General features: G+C 54.0%; 7 protein-coding genes across 7 annotated transcripts; 4 read left to right on the top strand and 3 right to left on the bottom strand.

Annotated features, from left to right (window-relative positions):
- Positions 1-594: 594 nt before the first annotated feature.
- Positions 595-4,176, top strand: BDQ94DRAFT_176847 (putative polarized growth protein (Boi2)). Its single transcript, XM_026772765.1, has 3 exons — positions 595-797; positions 893-1,036; positions 1,111-4,176. The coding sequence occupies exons 1-3, from the start codon at positions 740-742 to the stop codon at positions 3,897-3,899; spliced, it is 2,991 nt and encodes a 996-aa protein (XP_026632217.1). The 5' UTR covers positions 595-739; the 3' UTR covers positions 3,900-4,176.
- Positions 4,177-4,196: 20 nt separating this feature from the next.
- BDQ94DRAFT_132608 (uncharacterized protein) lies at positions 4,197-6,216 on the top strand. Its single transcript, XM_026764092.1, has one exon. The coding sequence runs from the start codon at positions 4,316-4,318 to the stop codon at positions 6,008-6,010; it is 1,695 nt and encodes a 564-aa protein (XP_026632216.1). The 5' UTR covers positions 4,197-4,315; the 3' UTR covers positions 6,011-6,216.
- Positions 6,217-6,432: 216 nt separating this feature from the next.
- On the bottom strand, positions 6,433-7,614 carry BDQ94DRAFT_132600 (60S ribosomal protein uL14). Its single transcript, XM_026764091.1, has 3 exons — positions 7,406-7,614; positions 7,046-7,096; positions 6,433-6,801 (listed from the first exon to the last, which is right to left on the bottom strand). Exons 1-3 carry the CDS (start codon positions 7,417-7,419, stop codon positions 6,486-6,488), a joined length of 381 nt encoding a protein of 126 aa, XP_026632215.1. The 5' UTR covers positions 7,420-7,614; the 3' UTR covers positions 6,433-6,485.
- A 109-nt stretch (positions 7,615-7,723) lies between these two features.
- Positions 7,724-10,394, bottom strand: rpdA (histone deacetylase RPD3). Its single transcript, XM_026764090.1, has 4 exons — positions 9,960-10,394; positions 9,575-9,875; positions 8,986-9,527; positions 7,724-8,937 (listed from the first exon to the last, which is right to left on the bottom strand). Exons 1-4 carry the CDS (start codon positions 10,152-10,154, stop codon positions 7,909-7,911), a joined length of 2,067 nt encoding a protein of 688 aa, XP_026632214.1. The 5' UTR covers positions 10,155-10,394; the 3' UTR covers positions 7,724-7,908.
- A 127-nt stretch (positions 10,395-10,521) lies between these two features.
- Positions 10,522-12,142, top strand: BDQ94DRAFT_132594 (proteasome regulatory particle lid subunit RPN11). Its single transcript, XM_026764089.1, has 4 exons — positions 10,522-10,817; positions 10,898-11,151; positions 11,210-11,745; positions 11,802-12,142. Exons 1-4 carry the CDS (start codon positions 10,755-10,757, stop codon positions 11,942-11,944), a joined length of 996 nt encoding a protein of 331 aa, XP_026632213.1. The 5' UTR covers positions 10,522-10,754; the 3' UTR covers positions 11,945-12,142.
- Positions 12,137-13,656, bottom strand: BDQ94DRAFT_132593 (uncharacterized protein). Its single transcript, XM_026764088.1, has one exon. It carries the CDS (start codon positions 13,232-13,234, stop codon positions 12,284-12,286), a length of 951 nt encoding a protein of 316 aa, XP_026632212.1. The 5' UTR covers positions 13,235-13,656; the 3' UTR covers positions 12,137-12,283.
- A 164-nt stretch (positions 13,657-13,820) lies between these two features.
- Positions 13,821-15,958, top strand: BDQ94DRAFT_132592 (protein translocase subunit TIM50). The gene is made up of 3 exons (XM_026764087.1): positions 13,821-14,211; positions 14,271-14,990; positions 15,046-15,958. The coding sequence occupies exons 1-3, from the start codon at positions 13,966-13,968 to the stop codon at positions 15,631-15,633; spliced, it is 1,554 nt and encodes a 517-aa protein (XP_026632211.1). The 5' UTR covers positions 13,821-13,965; the 3' UTR covers positions 15,634-15,958.
- Positions 15,959-15,970: the final 12 nt, after the last annotated feature.

Here is a 15,970-nt window from a genome sequence, read left to right as displayed (position 1 = left end):
GGCCGTGATCTGATTTGCTTTGCGGGTTGCAGTTCAGACCGGCGGGGATCGTCGCTGTCTTATTATCGGCTTCACCTGCTGCGGTTGTCCATCCTCGCCTACTTACTCTTCTGTGCTCTCGTCTCCCTTCCCTCAGCCTTCTTCGTCGTCTTCTACACGTCAGACCGCGAATCGCCCTGCCAAAGCCTGCTTCGCGGCACTGCATCAACCCTCACCGAAGAAGCTCTGGCCATCTCCATTTAACCCTTCGACCCTCGTCGACGGAAGCTTTGTTCAACATAACCTCCTCCTCCTACTATCCACCTATCCACCTCTATCCACCCACTAGTTATCTACTTCTCCTCCTTCCACTTCCATCGATTAGCTAAACCCGGACCCATCATCTGTTCTTCCCTCTTTACCTTCTCCATCTTCGCTTCGCCGCGAGCCAGATTCCTTTCCACCCTTCCCCCGTCAATCTTTAACTTCGTCTAGTCACATTCCTCTCACCAACCTCCATTCTCTGGACTTGGATCGCCTCCCCTTCTTTTCCTTCCCCAAATCTGCTTTTTTAAATTACCCGGGAGGGCGGCTTGCCCCATGTCCGGCGCAATTCCTCCCCTCCCATCTGTGTTGTCGCTCTCTGGGTTGCTTCCCCCCACTTGGGCGCTTTAACCGGCCTCCCTTTCGTCATTCCCCCCTTCCGTCACATCCTCGCTTCCAATTTCTCGCGACTCTCGATACAGCCTGAGGATACACAATGGCTCTCACAACACCTCCTCGTGGGGTAACGCCTGGCGACCTTCTTCTCGTCGTTCGTAAGTAGCAATTTCTTGCTTCCTACCTCGGTCGCTGTGTGCGACCCCCGCCCTGTCTATCCTCAATTGGGTTGGTTTGCTAACCATTGTGTCAGATGATTTCGATGCGCGGGGCCCTGATGAGCTCACCCTGCGCCGCGGAGAGAAAATTGAGCTCGTGGAGCTGGATGATGGGTTTGGAGATGGGTGGTATCTAGGCAAGGATTTGAGTACGGGCTCAACTGGTCTTTTCCCAGGAGGTATGAAACTTGAGAGCGCTTATAATTTGCAAAGACCGCATTTGACTGACTGGGGACTTCCGTTTCTGCTCCAGTTTACACCACTACTGCCCCGAGGATTCCCACCAGACAGCGGCTAGATGCCGATGGCACGACCACACTGGCCTCAGAGGTCGGGACGGATTCCGAATCGAGCCAGTTGGAAACCACAGACTCCCTCTCATTTCCCCAGAGCGGCGAATCCACCCCGCATGTTTCTCGCCATACCAGTGCCTCGGACCTGCGGGCTCCAGAGTTGCAAGGGGGTCCCGTCGCCCCAGCTTTTTCTCCGAAACAGCAGAACCGCTCCAGTTCCTCTCCGCTACCAACCTCCACTATGAGCATCGATATTCAACAGTCAATTCGGCAGACCATGGACGGCCACCATGCCAATGGCCAAGACAGCCCCGTCATGAACGAGACGCTCAGCGTTATCGACGAGCACATCACCGACCTGAGCACGCCGCGCCATAGTGTGGCCGGTCAGGAATCCAAGCACATGAACGACTCGGCCAGCGAGTACAGCAGCCACTTCGAGCACCGGATGTCGTACATCAATGGGCACGAAACCGATGAGGAAGAAGAGAACCAGCCGCGTGAAGAGCAGGTCCGGCAGTGGACGCCTGCAGAAACCGCTAAGCAGTTGCGGCAATGGGGTGTCGAGGACAAGCACTGTGGCATCTTCGAGGATCAGGAGATCACCGGCGATGTGTTACTGGACATGAACCAGGACTTTATCTTCATGAAGGAGTTTGATTTTGGCGTCATGGGGAGGCGTTTGAAGACCTGGCACAAGATTCGAGCATTCCAGGACGAAATCAAGGGCGTCAACCCATCATCTCAACACCACCCTCGCGGTTCGGTAGCTGCTGTTCCCGCTCCGCCAGAGGAACGAACACTCAGTCGCGCCAGCCATACGGGCCCGCTCCTGCCCAGGATCCCGACGCTGCGAGGGTCGAGCGGCACCCAGCACCCCCGCCTGGTCAGCAGTAGTATGCAGAGCAACACCAGCTCGCCCATCACGCCGCAGACACCCAACTATGTGAACCATTCTCGCCGACCGTCCGCCGCTTCCATCCGCGAGATCAACCACTCCCGACGCCACTCATCCATCGACACGACGAACCGGTACTCGGGTGCCCTTGAAGGTTCGCCAGGCATCAACAAGCGCAGTTCGTTTGATCGCGGTTGGACTTTGGCCACCGGCGCTCAGCGGCTGCCTCCTCGCCCTGGAACTGCAGCCGGCACGTCTCACCCTCAGGACATGGGTTTCTTTTCCCAGCTGAGTCACCGCCCCTCAAACTCAAACGGGTCTGATCCAGCTGTCTCCGTGACCGATGAATTGGACCGGGGCTACTTCTCTGGGCCCGAGGGGGACATGCGCAAGAACCGGCGCCTACAGAAACGCCAATCTGCTGCAGGCAGTGCGGACTCGCGGTCATCGAACTTGACGAATGACCAGCTCCGCGTTGGCAAGCGCCATTCGCGCATTGGCAGCATGGACTCTATTCGGGAGTCTGTCAAGCAGATGAACCCTCCAGCCAAATCGCACACCAGTCCGGTGCCCAAGGGCCGCCTCCGTAGCCTGAGCACTCGCATCGTTGACCGCCGAGGACAGCAGTCAGCGCCCGCTTCTGCAGTAGAGGATCGGCCCAGCGGTGCGTTAGGCTTGTTCGGTCCTCTGTTTGGAAAGTCCGACAGTGATTCCTCGCGCTCGTCTGGGGTACCCTTGTCTCAACTCAAGGGTGCGGGACCGAAGTTCCGGCGTGCCATGGGAATCCGTGCTTCGTCTGACGTGGCGCCGAAGGGAATTGATACGTCGACGCCGCCGCCGGCCTCCCCCGTTCGGGACAATGATCCGTCGGCGCGGACCGGGTCGACCACCCCTTCAACATCCAAGAGCTCGGAGCGACACAGCACGGACGGATCGAATAAGACCGCCGAGGGCGGGCTGTGGCCTCGATCCCGGCCGTCCGTCAAGGCGGGGGTCAAGTCCAAGAAAGACACCAGCGCGTATACCCGCGGGCTGGAGAAGAAATCGCCACAAGAGCAGATGGTGGGTTGCGATTATTTCGGGTGGATGAAGAAGCGGTCTTCCAATCTGATGACGACGTGGAAACCCCGGCTATTTGTCCTGCGGGGCCGGCGTCTGTCGTACTATTACTCGGAACAGGACACAGAGGAGCGTGGTTTGATTGATATTACAGCTCATCGAGTGTTGCGCGCAGACAATGACCCCATTGTGGCCCTCCATGCCACCATCACGGGCTCGACCGCATCGCCGACTCCGGCCAGTCAAATGAGCCAGGCGGATGGAGCTTCATCCGACAAGGCTGCAGCAGAGGCCCTCCGGGCAACCAAGGGAGCTGGTGAAGGACCGTTCTTCTTCAAGCTAGTGCCGCCAAAGTCAGGGACATCACGGACAGTTCAGTTTACCAAGCCGGCGATCCATTACTTCCAAGTGGACAACGTACAAGAGGGTCGACTCTGGATGGCGGCATTGATGAAGGCGACGATTGAGCGGGACATGGCCCTGCCAGTGGAGACAACGAACAAACAACGTACGATCAGTCTCAAGGAGGCGCGGCTGATGAACCAGCGTCCTCCAGCACTGATGACCGGATCGCCTAATACAGGGGAGGTAGCTCCGTCAGAGGCAGAGACGGAGACACAGGACAGCTTTACGGATCTGGAGCAAGATCGCCAAGGGCTGCTAATCCAGGGGGTGACCATGGACCCGGAGACAGAGCCGGTATACGTGGACGCAGAGGAGCATCGATCGGCGAGTCCGGTCGCGATGGACGACGAGGTGTCAGTTCCTGGATTGCAGCGGAACTCGCAGTAATTAATGGAGGATTGATTGATTGATCGATTTGCTTATGTGTGATGTATTGCTTTTTACCGCAGCCTGGTTGGCGTTTTATGTGATATACCCCGCTTGAATGTTTTCATATGTGAATGAGTCTATCTATCTATGTGTCTGTCTGTCTGTCTACTATGTAGGATGTAATATGGATGTGAATGTTGGATGTGAATTCTTTATCAGTATAAGCTCTATTCAGTATAAGCGACGGGGATCGGCGGGCCGCGTCACTGATCACCGCCGTTTGCTCCTCGCTTTTTCTACTTCCTACAATCCACACGATAATGGCTTGATTGAGCGCGTCCAACCCCGTTTACTCTCCTTGGTTTATTTTTATTCTATTCTTTCTTTTATTCCTATTCCAGTCACTCTTTTTATTCATCGATGCGGTTCTCCCCATGTCCCTCCTCCGCCTTCTCCTCCGCCACGCGCTGGCCATCCTCCTCCCGCTGGCCCTGACCAGCACTGTCTATCTCTATCTCTACCCCGTCTTTCACGGCTGCGCATTCCCTCTGCCAGAGGATTCTACCTCCTCTCATCTCTCAATCCCACACTTCTCTCCATCTTTCCTCTCCACTCTCCGCCACCACCTCGCCTCCTCGCCTCCTCCATCTGCGACCTCGCCCATCTTCCGCCTCCTCGTTTTGGCCGACCCCCAACTAGAAGGCGACACCTCCCTCCCCAAACCTCACGATCAACTCCCCGCCAAACTTTCCAACTACTATGCCGAACTGTCCTCCACAATCCGCACGAAACCCCCATCCGCCACCCTCTACACCCTCCGCTCCGTCCTCCGCTCCCTCATCTCCACCGACCTCCCCCGCGCATTTCGCGCCGCGCGCAAACGCCTCGACCTGCTCGGAAATGACTACTACCTGGCGCATATCTATCGCACGATGCACTGGTGGAGTGCACCGTCGCACGTCACCGTGCTGGGCGACCTAGTAGGGAGCCAATGGGTGAGCGATGGGGAGTTTGAGGAACGGGGTCGGAGATACTGGAAACGAGTGTTCCGCGGTGGTGTGCGGGTGGATGATGAGATTACCGGGGAAATGGGGACGGAGGTGTTGGGAACTGATAACGGGGAGTGGGAAAGGAGGGTCGTGAACGTCGTGGGGAACCACGATGTCGGGTATGCGGGAGATGCGAGTCCATCGAGGATCGAGAGGTTCGAGAGGGTGTTTGGAAGGGGAGATTGGGATGTGAAATTCACTCTACCTCCAGGAGAAGGTAAAGAGGGAGAAGAAACAGTTCCAACAATCCATCTCATCAATCTCAACAGTCTTGTCCTGGATACCCCCGCCCTGAGCCCTGAAGTCCAATCAGCCACATACGAATACCTAAACGGTCTATTGGACGAGCGAAGCCCATCCATTACTTCATCTCCGCGCGGGCAAACATTCACTCTCCTTCTAACCCACCTCCCCCTCCACAAGAAAGAAGGAATCTGCACTGACGCCCCCTTCTTCGCCTTCCACGATGACGACGACTCCAAGGGTGACGCCGCCGGCAACCCGCGCTTCTACGCCGGCGGCCTCAAAGAGCAGAACCACCTGAGCCAGTACGCCAGCGCTAATGCCGTGCTCGAGGGCGTTTTCGGGATGAGTGGGGACGACACCGTCCCCGGGAACGGTTGGGGAAGGAAGGGCCTCATTCTTACAGGGCATGATCATACGGGCTGTGATGTGGTGCATTTCGTGAATCGCACTATTGATGCTGCTGAGGCAGATGATGAAAAGAATGATGATGAAACGCGTGACTGGCAATGGGATGCCGTGCGCTATAAGACTCAGTATGGCACCACAAAAGAAGGGGACCTAGGCGTCCCCGCCATACGGGAGGTGACTATGCGCTCCATGATGGGAGAATACGGAGGCTATGCTGGACTCCTATCCGTGTGGTTCACCGGCGCCGAGTGGAAGTATGAGATCCAGATGTGCGCAGCGGGCGTGCAGCATCTTTGGTGGGCGGTCCATGTAGTTGATGTGATCACTTTCGGGTTGACGGTACTGTATATCGGATCGGGTATTATTGGAGCTGGTATCTCTGCTGGGAAGGATACCAAGGCGGAGAAGAAGATCAAAAAGCAATAACTTCATAGTATAGTCACATCCAACTATATATAGATCAACTGATCAATCAATCAATATTCATAACGACGTACATCTACAATTACATCATGAGACAAAAAAGAAGAAAGTGGACAGGTTTAAATTTTTTATGAATCCTTTTCATTTTTAGAATGTTCTTAGGTCATACTAAAAAAAAAACCGGTACCACCCCCTTTGTTCTAGAAGCCCTTGGTATCGCTTTTTTCTTTTCTCTTCTTGCTCCAAATTCCAGGTTTAACACATTTTACATGACAACACCGGAGTTGGAGGCAATACGCTGGACACACAGTTAGCATATGAACCTCCCTATATGATACATACCCGTTGAGGTATGCTAGGGAGAACTTACAGGCCAAAGCTCAGCAGCCTCCTTACCAACGGGACCAGTGATAGCGGAACCCTTCATCTCACCCTTGGCGTTGACGATCTAAACCGATCATTAGTATTTCCATCATTATTATCGCATATAGCCCTCATCCACTTGATATAAAGAGTGGGATTGGAGTTCGGGGGCAAGGGTACGTACAACACCAGCGTTGTCCTCGAAGTAGAGGTAGATACCGTCGGGGCGTCTCCAGGGCTTGCTCTGACGGACAACAACAGCGGGCATGACCTTCTTACGGAGCTCAGGCTTTCCCTTCTTGACGGTGGCCATGACCATGTCACCGACACCGGCAGCGGGGAGACGGTTCAGGCGAGCACCGATACCCTTGACGGAGATGATGTACAGGTTGCGGGCACCGGAGTTGTCGCAGCAGTTGAGCACGGCGCCGCTGTAGGCAAAAAGATTAATTAGCTGTGTTCATCATTTTTTCTTCATGTGTTCGTGTCGGTTGTAGGTTGTGAAATCATGGGTGTTGGGTGGGAAGATATCGAGGTGGCTTGTGTGTGGTGGGTGTATGTTTCGATTGAAGAATAATTGAGATCGATTTGATTTGATTTGATTGTATCGAATCGCATAATTCTCTCGAAGATGGGTGTATGGATTTGAACGGAAGAAATTTGGAGTTGACATACCAAGGCAGACCGAGGGTCATCTTGAGCTTGTTGCCGGAGGCACCACCGCGTCTGTTATAGATATTTTGTTAGCTTTAATTCCCTCGTATCCCATGTATATCAAATTCCCATCCACATAGATTTATCCATCTCTTTCCCGGACCTTCATTCATCCCTCCTCTTTCAATCTCGTATGTCGCATGTCGAACTCAATCCAACCGTAATTTCGAGCCGAAATCTCCAGCCAGCGATTATTCCATTCCATCCCTTCTCATCTCATCTCTTTCCCGCAGTATTTCAATATCTCCGGTCCGGATTTCTTCCTCTCTTTCTCTGTCTCGCTTTCCCACACGTCTCCAACAACGAAAAGAAACAACTCACCCTCTCGCAGACATCTTGGCTGTGTATCTAGGGTTGTCGGATAAAAACTGGGCGACAAGGGAAGGGGGACGGACGGACGGTCGAAACGGGGGGTGTCGTCGGATTCAGAGACTTGGTCGCGGGTTTCGATTTGCTTCTCGCTTAGTGTGCGTCGTGGGTAAATCTTGGCAGTGCTTCCCCATTGGCTGGTTTATGCGGATAGAGGGTTGCCCTAGAACTAGCCCCGTTCCGGTTAGAATGGGTTAGTCAGAGATTAGTCAGGATGTCTAGACTATCTTTGATAACCATCTTAACTACTACTTCTTATCTGGAGTGACAGGTATAGCAATCTGCTTCATATGGAATACATTGATAAATACACTAGTTATTGAATCTGCTCTAAAGATAGGCAATCATGCTCTCAAATATGTAGTAACAATAGAAGAAGAAATCGATTCGTTTCCCAAACACCAGCCGCCCGTTCCTTTGCGCCATTCGTTCGTTGTTGTCTTGCTCGCTCAGCTTCACTCCTCTGTCTTGCTTGCTTCCTCGGTCTTTTCGGCTTCTGTTGCTCCTGCGGCTTCCGCGCTGGGTTCCTTTGATTTGGCTTCACCCGACTCGTCCTTGGCTGCCTCCGGGGTCTTGTCCTTGGTCTCGCTCTGCTCACTGGCCTCCGCAGGCTTGGTCTCCGCCTCTGCCGTGTCGGCTGCCTCAGTCGTCTCTTTCGCAGGTGACTCGTCTTTCGTCGCAGGCGTTTCTTCCGTAGCGGGCTTGTCAGCCGCAGGGGTCTCCTCGCTGGGCTTCTTCTTTTCCTCTTCCTCTTCCGCCGCGCCCTCGGGCGCAGCTTCAGATTTCTCGGTCTCCGGCGCGACCTCGCCCGCATCTACCATTGTAGTGTCTTCGTCCTGGGGCTTGGGAGACGGTTGCCGGGAGATCGGGGCCGATGCTGCCGTCGTTTCTGGTCCATCCACTGCCATCTCTGTTTGCTCTGTTGCGGAGGCCTCGTCTGCTCGGGACGGCGCATCGGCCGCAGAGGGGGTGGCTTGCGCCTCAGTCTCCGGCTCCGGAGCCTCGGTCATCTTCGCATCAGCAGTCGTATCCATGTCATCGTCAGGAAGAGAAGATGCGTCCTGTGGCGTCGCCATGCCGCTCTCGAGCCCCGAGTCGTTAACATCGAGATTCCGATAGTTGACCTGGTTTCTCCGCTTGAGCGCGTTGGGTTGCCGCCGGACGCCGTTGGCCCCAGCCAGCTCCTCGTCGTCACTGTCACTAAGCTCTCCGGGCTTCTCAATGTACTGATCGAAGCGGCGCTTGGTGAAGCGCTTGTCCTTGTTCTCGTCCTCGTCCAGATCGTCCAAGATAGCATCTGCCTCGTCGTCCATACCCTCCACAAGAGGCTCTCGGGGCACCTCGGTCATCTGCACGGAGGGCGCAAAGGCGGTCCGCTTAAGGTTTTCCACGACCTGTGTGCGGATCTTGTCGAGGTATTCCTTCGTGTTAGCATTGTCCATGTTGGACGGACGTACATCCAGCTCGTAGTCAGGTGCGAAGTACTAAGCCTGTTAGCTGTGTATAGTCACCATCTAAAAGCAAGAACCTACCTCGTAGTAATCGTTGTATGGAAGCTCCGCCCCAAGGGTGTCACCAACAAGAATACCGGTTTCGAAGGCCCATGTGCGTGCCACGTTTCGCATCGTATAACCACCACCGCCGAGAATCATGGTGGGCAGGTTAAAGCTCTTCACAAAGTTTACACAGTTCGCGTGGCCTCGCATACTGAGGTTGAAGCATCCGAGCCGGTCGCCCGAAAGACTATCGCCACCGCACTGCAAGACCACCGCTTCGGGTCGGTACCATTCCATGACGCTCTTGATAACAGGCTCAAAGATACTCTTGTATGAAACGTCATCAATGCCATCGCGGAGAGGGAAATTGACGGCGTAGTGCTTGCCCTGTCCCACTCCGATATCACGCAGCTCACCCGTACCCGGGAAGTACTCGCCGTACTTGTGGAAGGACACCGTCATTACACGATCGGTCGTGTAGAATGCCTCCTCAACACCATCTCCGTGGTGGACATCGATATCAACGTAGAGCACGCGCTGCTTGAATCGCAGCAGTTCCAAGATACCCAGAACGATGTCTGTGTTGTGTCAGCGAAGGCCCAGCATATCGTTTCGCGCAACTTACCGTTTACATAACAGAATCCACTTGCTTCGCTCTTCTTCGCGTGGTGAAGACCACCGGCCCAGTTAACGGCAATGTCGCACTTGTTGCGGTTGAGCCGGGCGGCACCCTCCATACTACCACCCGCGCTAATACCGCAAAACTCAAAGAGCCCATCGAAGACGGGACAGTCATCTCCGACATTGTATTTGCTCTGCTCCTTCGCGAAGGAGTCCATGTTGTCCGGTGTAACCTTCGAAAGGAAGTCGATATACTCATCTGTGTGAAATTGGGTCATTTCGTATTTCGAGGCCGGCTTCGCCCGCTGTAGACTGCGTCAGTGCTGCTTTCACAAGACTTTGTAGAGATCCTCTGTCAGATCCAATAGTAATCATCCATAACCACTCACGTATATCTCCATCTTCTTATAAAGGCCATAGTTCATGACCAGACTGTGAGCCATCCTTATGCGATGGGGCTTCATCGGGTGTCCCGAGACGTAGGCATAGTTTCCCACGTCGGAGTCGTAGAAATAGGCCACTTTCTTGTTGCGATCCGCCGGCCCATTGGTAATGGGATCCAGAGGTGCGAGTGAGTTACTCATGTCGAAGGTCACTGTGCGAGGCACACGGCGATTCCTCACTCAGACCAATGCGTAGGAATGTCGCTTGAGCGCGGTGATTTCTCGGGGTGTGTATGTGGGCGTCAGATCGACAGAAAATAGGCAAATCAGACCCAAAGAGTCAAGGAGTATACTGAATAGAACAGATAAAGCGCCCCTATAAGCGAGCCAGTCGATTAACTCTCACAGAGTGGCACTAATGAAGTACATTCGCAATGGCCGGGGGCGGACAATAAGTGATGGGGACCGAAAGGAAGCGAAGGGAGACGCAAAGGCGGAACCCAGAGCTGCTCCACCGCCTTCGTCAGGCTTCTTGGGAAGCTCGACCGTCACTACTTACACACGCCCCAGTTGCGCCTCCATCACCACCTGCTTCCCATCTTCAGCTTTCGTCTAGTCTCGCTTACTGTTCCATCGGAACCGGCTCAAGCATCCCCTCTGTCTATACAACGTCTGAGCTTTTCCAATCAACGAATTTGCTCCGATACCCCCACTCAACCTTCCGATTGGAGCTTCCGCGTAGGAAGTCATCCTGGTCTCATCTACATAACTAACACTCAAACCAACCCCCCCGTCTCCACTATGGATCGTCTGCATCGCATGCTCCAAGCAGCCCAGGGAATGGGCGTTGGAGGGAATAATGGAGTGAGTAACACTTAGGCGAGCAGCGGACATGGCACTCGTATCTCCAGAGGGTCTGGGACCATGGGCTAATGCAGGCACAGGATATCCCCAACCTCATCGATAACTCCGAAACCGTCCACATCTCATCGCTCGCTCTGTTGAAGATGCTAAGACACGGTCGGGCCGGTGTGCCTATGGAAGTCATGGGTCTGATGCTGGGAGAGTTCGTGGACGAGTACACAGTTAGGGTAGTTGATGTTTTCGCCATGCCCCAAAGTGGTACTGGTGTCAGTGTCGAAGCCGTGGACCCTGTTTTTCAAACGAAGATGATGGACATGCTGAGGCAGACTGGACGGTAAGCTCGGAAAGTATCTCGCGCGCTACCCAACTCATCCTAACGCATCGTGCTATAGACCAGAGACCGTTGTTGGCTGGTACCACTCGCATCCTGGTTTCGGCTGCTGGCTTTCGTCCGTCGATATCAACACTCAGCAATCCTTTGAACAGCTCACTCCCCGCGCCGTTGCCGTGGTCGTCGACCCCATCCAGTCCGTCAAGGGCAAGGTCGTCATTGATGCCTTCCGTCTCATCCAACCACAGACCGTCGTCATGGGCCAGGAGCCCCGCCAAACAACATCCAACCTGGGTCATCTGAACAAGCCGTCCATTCAGGCCCTCATCCACGGCCTCAACCGCCACTACTACAGCATTGCCATCGACTACCGCAAGACCGGTCTCGAGGAGAACATGCTAATGAACCTGCACAAGCACGTCTGGACGGAGGCACTGCAGATGAAGGATTTCCACGAGGAGGGTGAGCACAACGTTGAGCGCATGAAACAGCTCGTCAGCCTCGCCGAGGGTTACGAGAAGCGGGTCAAGGAGGAGACCACTCTTACTAAGGACCAGCTCAAGACGAGATACGTCGGCAAGGTCGACCCCAAGAAGCGTAAGTTTCTCGCTTGATCACTGTGTTGATTCACTACTAATTCGACCCTTCTACAGACATCGAAGATGTGAGCCAGCAGTTGATTGAGGACAACATCGTGGCCGTCTCGCGGCAGATGATTGACAAGGAGGCCTCGGTGGCACGGCAATCAAACGGCAAGGAGAATGGCACCGGCATGGAGGTTGATGAGGAGCTATAGAACAACCATACCATACCATATATTTCCTAATGCCAATCCAGACTCCCTGAACGCAGGCTCTATGTACAGGACGGTCGTCTTGTCTTGGGAAACACATCAATGAATGACGTTATATGTATCATCCCGGTATATAACCACCAGTAGTAACAGCACACAATGTGAGCCGAACAAAATGAAAACAGATATGAACTTGTCCCAATTGTCTAATAATTCTATGTGAGAATATATATGCATCTAATGTTATCAAACCCAATAACGAGCAACCGATCTAAACTCCCGCAAGACCGCATTATCATATCATGCCAATATAACCCAAACCCATCACATCATGATCACATCTCAATAATCGAGGTACGGATTGAACAACGGAAGTGGCGGCGGCGGCAGGCCATGCAACCTGGCGAATTCCTGCGCCTCCTCTAATTCCTTCTTCCGACGAGCCTTTTCCTGCATTTTCTTCTCATGCGCCTTAACACCATACGCATCATCACTGAACTCCTCCCCATCATGATCCGTCCACCCCCGTTCGGGACCCCAAGCAATCTTCTTCCCAGCCGTCCTGACCTCGTGCATCAATCTCTTCATCAGAGCCCCGCTCTTCCGTACAGACGGCCAGCCATCAAATTCCACATACTCCAGACTCGGCAACCTCTCCAGGACACCCTTGAGCAGATCGCCCGCAAAATCCGTATAATAGTCCCTTGAGATACGGAAACCCTCGAACACCGGATGCGATGGATCCACTTCGACGAAGACTTTGAACGTGCGCATTCGCTCCATCTCCTCCAGTCCCAGGCTACGCGTGATGGTCCATTCGCGCGGTGGCGCTGTCCAGCTCGATCCTAGAATCAACTCGACTGTGGCGATGGAGGGACGGTAGCGCGGGGGGATGGCCCGGATGGTTGGCATGCGCGAGTAGTCTTGTAAATGGAAGAGACGGAATACTTGGGTGGAGTAGAAATAGTCTGAGGCTTCATCGTGCATGCGCCGGGAGGTCAGGAATAGTGCGACTCGGTGGGAGGTGGGTGAGATGGGAGGGTTTTTCTTCGACGAGGCGCCCACGCTGCCTGTTAGGCGCGGGTTGCGTCCGCGTTTCGGGGTGAAGAGCACAAAATGATAGACACGTAGACGGATCTCGGAGGGGAGGTCAAAGAAGCGGAAGGGTTCGATGGGGGGTTTCTTCGGACGTTGCTTCTTGATGGGCTTGCCTTTGACGGTTTTGCCGGTGGTGGATTTGTCGTCCAGACGGACTTTTTCCAGTGCTTGGGAGAGGGAGTTCATGTTGGTCATTTTTGTGTGTAGAGGGTGGATGGTTGAAGAGGCAAGAAAGGAGAAAAAAACCTGCGCTCAAACGGATCTAGATGGAAGAGAAGAGATATACGCCACGATACGAATGAGGATCTTTTAGAGAGAGAACTCGGATGATTGAAGACTTTTCTTTTCTTTTGTTTTCTGGTTCATCCCATTGTTGCATTGAACTGGAAGTCGAGAATTAACGACATATACGACACGATATAGCATCCATCGCTAGTACTTATAACGGAAGAATCAAAAGGATATATCCCACCAACGGGGCTGCAGCTGCATGGGGTACCTTCGCTGCGGCTCTTGGGTGTGGGAATATTGGTCTCCCCAGCCTAATTCAACCCGGCACGCATGGAGGAGAAAGGCCTGATGAGTCAAATTTATGAGCTGGGTTTCAACTTTCAAATTGTGAGTAAAAAGAAGAAAGGAAAGGAAAGGAAGGCATCTCTGCGCCGGTATTTAAGCTAATTTCCAGTACTGCACTATTGGTCTGCGTAGCCCCGCCCGACGGTCAGTGCGTGAACTTTTCTGTTTCCGCCGAAGACCGCCGGCATTGCTGGGCCCCGATCATCCACTTGCTTCTTGTTTCTTGATTGTTCTTCACTTCACCCCAACCGTGCTGTTTTACCTCCCTCGGTGTCGGTGACCATTCTGTTCCGGCGCGTGTATTCCTCATCCTCTTCGGTCCATCTATAGATGCCCTTTTCACTTTCATAATGCTTAGTCGTGCCGTACTGCCTCTGACGAGGCCGAACGTCCTCACCTCGACCGTTCGAGCTTCAACTATTTCCGTCGCCCACTCGCGCTGGTATGCGAAGTCCACCAAGCCCAAGACTCCCTACAAGCTTCCTCAGTCCGTCAAGTCTGCCAATTCAGAACAGTCGCCCAAGGCTCCCTCTCAGAACGACTATTCCGCGGAGCAGGCCGAATTCGATACCAAGGCTGCACCGGCCACCGAAGCCGTGAGTTTGATGACGACGCTGATAATCTCAACACATCTTCTGACACTTTTTATCCCCAGTCTGAGACCAGTTCTACAGCTCCCCAAAACGATGCTCCTCAAAAACCCCTGCCCGATCTCACCCAGGGCATTCCCTCCACCCTTGCCGCAGAATTGGAAGCCGCCTCGAAGAACCGCGGATCAAGCAAGCTAAACCTCACAGAGGACCCGTCGCGTGCGGAAGATTACGATGATGGTGGCCGTGATATTCCCAATTACGAATCCTCCCTCGATCGCAAGCGCGCCCGTATGGCCAACCTGATGTATGTCCTGTTCCTGCTGGCAGGTGCTGGTGGTGTGGCCTATCTGGGCCGCAACTGGGAGACCGAGGAGGAAGCGAAGGCCCACCCCGACGTGCCATCGGGCTGGGGCTTCGGACTGATGTACAACCGTGCCAAGGCCCGCTTGGGCGATATCACCAGCTACTACAAGGACCCTGCTTTCCCCAAGCTGCTGCCCGATGAGGACCCCAACATGCGTCAGCCTTACACCCTTGTGCTGAGTCTGGAGGATCTCCTGGTGCACAGCGAGTGGAGCCGTGAGCATGGATGGCGTGTGGCCAAGCGTCCGGGTGTCGACTACTTCCTCCGCTACCTCAACCAGTACTACGAACTTGTCCTCTTCACCAGTGTGCCCAGCATGATGGCCGATCAGGTGCTCCGGAAGCTTGACCCCTACCGCATCATCCGCTGGCCCTTGTTCCGTGAAGCCACCAAGTACAAGGATGGAGAGTACATCAAGGTATGTCACTATTGGCTGTACCTAGCTCCCAGTCATGACTAACCCAGACAACCAGGACCTGTCCTACCTCAACCGTGATCTGTCCAAGGTGATTTTGATTGACACCAAGGAGGAGCACGCCCGCCTGCAGCCCGAAAACGCCGTCATTCTTGAGAAGTGGCTCGGCGACTCCAAGGACAAGACCCTCGTCGGCATGATTCCCTTCCTCGAATACATCGCCGGTATGGGCGTCGAAGACGTGCGTCCCGTCATCAAGTCCTTCGAGGGCACCCAGATCCCCGTGGAATTCGCCAAGCGTGAGAAGGCCATGCGTGAGCGCTTTGAGAAGGAGCTGGCTGAGGAGCAGAAGAAGCGCCCCCGCAGTGGTCTGGGCAGCTTCGCCTCTGCCCTGGGCCTGAAGTCCACCCGCACCCTGGACGGCGAGCAGAGCCCCTCGGAGGGCTTGGCCCAGGGTAAGATGCTGTGGGACCAGATCCGCGAGCGTGGCCAGAAGAACTACGAGATGATTGAGAAGGAGATCCGTGAGAACGGCGAGAAGTGGCTGGCCGAGATGGCCGCGGAGGAGGAGAAGGCCCGTCAGGAGCAAATGGCCATGATGAAGGGCTCTTTCACCGGCATGTTCGGTGCTGGTCCTAAGCAGTAAATTCTTCTTGAGCGATGACGCGGCGGGGCGCATAAAGCCCTCGCTCGCAATGACCTTCTCTTCTCTCTTCCGCTGTTTACTTCCCAAAAAAAGAAATTTATTGGGTTATTTAATGTATATCCGAGATGTCATCTGCTAGATGGTCTCGGGAATGTGGGGTTCACATTAGAGGGGTGTCTTTTTCTTTTTACCTTTTCGTTGGCTCTTGCGCGATTCATCACGGGTTTTCATCACCGTTGTAAAATAGCATTTGGTTGTGTATTTGGTTTTGCGGTGTATAAATTGATAAATTTTAATGAAGGCAAAAGAAGTTCATTGTCCTTGACTTATGTCTTAT

Source organism: Aspergillus welwitschiae (assembly GCF_003344945.1).
Source record: "Aspergillus welwitschiae strain CBS 139.54b unplaced genomic scaffold BDQ94scaffold_1, whole genome shotgun sequence".
Lineage (NCBI taxonomy): Eukaryota > Fungi > Ascomycota > Eurotiomycetes > Eurotiales > Aspergillaceae > Aspergillus > Aspergillus welwitschiae.
This window is presented reverse-complemented; position numbering and strand designations above follow the sequence as displayed.